Source organism: Dendrobium catenatum, unplaced genomic scaffold (genome assembly GCF_001605985.2).
Source record: "Dendrobium catenatum unplaced genomic scaffold, ASM160598v2 fragScaff_scaffold_716, whole genome shotgun sequence".
NCBI lineage: Eukaryota > Viridiplantae > Streptophyta > Magnoliopsida > Asparagales > Orchidaceae > Dendrobium > Dendrobium catenatum.
The window spans coordinates 24,616,787-24,620,683 of NW_021319178.1; the positions used below are offsets into that span (position 1 = coordinate 24,616,787).

General features: G+C 40.2%; 1 protein-coding gene across 1 annotated transcript; it reads right to left on the bottom strand.

The window, feature by feature from the left end:
* Window positions 1-284: 284 nt before the first annotated feature.
* LOC110114200 (protein NRT1/ PTR FAMILY 5.7) lies at window positions 285-3,030 on the bottom strand. Its single transcript, XM_020846995.2, has 3 exons — window positions 2,825-3,030; window positions 2,532-2,749; window positions 285-1,815 (listed from the first exon to the last, which is right to left on the bottom strand). The coding sequence occupies exons 1-3, from the start codon at window positions 2,940-2,942 to the stop codon at window positions 445-447; spliced, it is 1,707 nt and encodes a 568-aa protein (XP_020702654.1). The 5' UTR covers window positions 2,943-3,030; the 3' UTR covers window positions 285-444.
* Between the last annotated feature and the right edge of the window lie 867 nt (window positions 3,031-3,897).

Consider the following 3,897-nt stretch of genomic DNA (forward strand, 5'->3'; position numbering starts at 1 on the left):
TTAATATCTCTTTTTTTTCTAATTCTTTATCTATTTTCATATCCAGCGATTTTTTGTTGGGTGGAGGATGACCAGATCACAATCACAAGAAAATTCTCTCAGACCATTTGTGAAACAAGATCTACCATAATCTCTCTTTGAAAAAAATTCACAACTTGGAAATTCTTATGTTCAAAAGAAATAGTTTTAGTCAGCGATATCATAGGAGAATTATGAGAAAATATCAACAACGAGGATAATATATTAGTCTCTGTAAAATAAAAATAAAAAGAGATCTCAGACAATTTTTCTTATTCTCACGAGATATAAATATATAATATCATATGAATAAATATCATATCTTGACAATATTTCATAATTATTTCACTCACAATAACACTTCCACCACCCTCCTATTCCTGCACTCCTACGTAAATGATATAATTTACCACAACAATCAACCAGTTAGGGCTCCGCCATTGCTCCCCCACCATCTCTTCCCTGTGAACCATCCATCCCCACCCTCCTCTCCACACTCTTATACGAATATCTCCTCGCCACAAACAAATACACACACAAGTTAACTCCATTAATCACAGCTAACAACCAGTAGAACAAATCCAACCTACTCTTGTTCAAATCCTTGGCAAACCAACTCCCAGTACCCATCTTCCTGGTCACATGATCAACTACAGTTATCAGAACACTGCTCAAAAAGCTTGCAGCCCCCATAGCACTGAGATAAAGCGCAATCCCCTGACTCCTCATGCTGTCCGGAATTTGATCGTAGAAATACTCCTGAAGCCCAACAATGGCGAACCCATCACCTAATCCTAATATCATGAACTGCGGCACCAACCAGAAGACGCTCATTGACAAGGTCGCAGCTTTCTCTGCTTCCGCCACCCACAGCCGCTTCTTCTCCACTATAGCCGCCGTTGCCATCGCCAAGATCGAGAAAGCAATCCCTATACCGATTCTCTGCAAAAGACTAATGCCCCGCTCGTTGCCGGTGGCTCTTCGGAGGAATGGTACGAGCAACTTCTCGTAGAAACTTACTGAAATGATCATCGCCACAGCGCCGAGGGCGTAGACAGAGGCGGGTGGAATTTCGAACCCGGCTGCGAGCTTTCTGTTCATTGTGCTGGCTTGTTTGATGAAAAAGGTCGAAGTTTGGGTAACGCATATGCCGAAGGGAACGGAGGTGAGCCAGATGGGGATCATGGAAAACACCAGCTTCAGTTCTTCCACCTGCGTTACAGTGGCGAGCCGCCTTGAGCTCTGTTGGTCCTTTCCAACAATGGCTGCTTTGTCTAAAAATCGGAACTTGTCCGTGTGGCGGAGGAACTTGTCGGAGTTTGGAATCTCGTAGAGTTGGTCGGCGGTGGGAGGAAGAGGAAGGTGTCTGTTCGAGACGGCGGTTGCGAAGGTCTGAAACAGAGGAGCGAGGGGGCTGCCTCGTGGGACGCGGAAACGATAAAAGGGGCGGCCGAGGAGGAATATAAAGAGGCTGAGAAGCATGATGAAGGTGAGGGTAATGACAGCAAGGCCATAGCCGAGCGTGTCTTCTACATAGACGATTAAAGTGACGCCGAGAAGGAGGCCGCAGCAGAGACCGAGGTTCCACCAGTTAAAAAATGAGAGTTTTTGGCGGTGCTCTGTGGGATGGTCATCGTCAAATTGGTCGGCTCCGAAGCTCTCCAGGCTTGGCTTGTGGCCGCCGGTGCCGATGGAGATTAAGTATATGGCTGTGAAGAAGATCGTTTTGTGTAGTTTCATGGAGTTGTTGGGCTTGAGAGCGGGTACTAGTTGGGACATTGTGAGAACAGTGAGTCCCTGCAGCAATGGACAAGCCAAAGTAACAAATATCAGCAAATTATCAACTTTAACATGTTGGTAGTTCATTGGATTAATACTAGATTCGCTCTTAGTATTGTTGCAGAGTCGTTGTGATTCAGGTGTTGTAAGATTTAATGGAATGCAAGACAGTTTTTAAATTCTAAGATATTCTTTATATTTGTTTGGAATTTTTTTTTGAACGGGATATCCACCCGCTGTCACTCTCGAAAGGGCGCTTGGCGGCATGGCTAATATTCAGCTGACCTAGAAGAGGCACCCATCCCAAAAACCTCCTGACCTGCACTTGATTGGGCTCTACATAAGAGTCGCTGCCGCTCGAGGGGAATAGAGCATGGATTTGGAACTCCCAACCGTACTCACCCACCAACCAAGCTAAACAGCGGTTGGTTTGGATATATATTTTTTCATTCGCCCATTTGGATAGTTCTAAATTACTTTATAAGAAAACATTTTGTGTTGCATTTTAAAAATACATATCTTACCAGCTCTCTTATCCAATTATCTATGATATTTCAAGATAGATGAATTGAGAGAATTAAAACTAAAATAAAATAATTATTATCACTTTAAAATAAAAAAAGCTATTAAATAAACAAGTTATAAGACTTAAAATTCCGATTACATATAAATAAAAAAATAATGAATCCCTTAAAGCTCTAACAACAGTGAAAGGTTAGTGAATTTTTGCGTACCACAATATAGACGAGAGAAGAGAGCAGAACAGTAGCGAAGCGACCGAGATAAGCATCAGCCATAAATCCTCCTATGGGAGCCATAAGGGTTGTAACCCCCAGCCAACAGTTAACACTCTTTGCTGCTTCCTTCAGCTCATAGTGCAAGAACTTGGTCAAGTATATTATCAAGTTCACAGACAAACCAAAGTAGCTAAGCCTCTCACTGAACTCAATCGCTGCATCCATACACACATGATAATATATTAACTCTTCCTAATCAAGAAATTCATATTAAAATCAATTATAAATACCTATGATGAAGAGAGAAGCCTTCCAAACACCAGTAGAGGCTCTAAGAGGAGTTCTTCTCTTGTAGTCGATCGAAGAATCGTGGACCCATTTGTCCGCATTATCTCTTCTATTCTCCATATAGGGCAGAATAGTGTAGAGAGAGAAATAGTGGAGAATAACAGAGAAGAAGAGCTTTCAGTTGAGAGTTAGCGTCTGAGAGGTTCAGGACATCCATGGCTGCTTTTATAATATTCCTAAAAGGAGTGGCAAAATATCTTGCACTGTATTAGTACGTGGATTTCTCTATCATTTCTTCTAAATAAAAGCTAATGAAATAAAATAAAGTATGAACAGAGAAAGAGAGAGAACATATTACTGATCTAGGGTTCTTTATTTAAGATAACGTGAATCCAATCAAAGGAAATATGATTAGGATTCTCGGTCTTTTCACGGCGATTCTTTTTTCACAGAAAGACAACTGTGCCTCCCTATCCTAGCATCTCAGAAGAGAATAACATTGGACCACCTCGAACATAGAAAGCGAATGAAGACTTAGCTAAGTCCACAATTCACTTGTTTAAGGATTTGAGTTCACACGCGGCTCATTTTGGTCTGTTGGTTGGGGGCTTTGGCTACTAACCAAAATGTTTTAGGTTTGAGTCTTGAGTATGTGGTGTGCGTGTGTGAATTTGTCTTAATTGACTTAAATGTCTCTAAAAAATAAAGATTTGAGTTCACATTATTAATACTTGTAAATTACACATCAAAACAACTACGGTTATTCAACTCTCTTGATCGACTGGTTGAGAGCTTTCGTCATCAATTAAGAGTTTTTGGATTTGAGTCTTATATAGGTGATGTGTATGCGAGTTTAGCTTAATTCACCTAAATGCTCCTGAAAAAATAGTTATTTGTCGAATTTATAACAAAAAATAAATTTTACTCGTTTGATCATCATTGCTTTCAATTCAATACACTGATATTATTGCAACACTAATATGTAGTGATAATTCTAACCTAATAGCTATAGATTTTTTATGTCTAATAAATATATTGACATAAGAATAATATAAATATGAGTTTTATATATGGT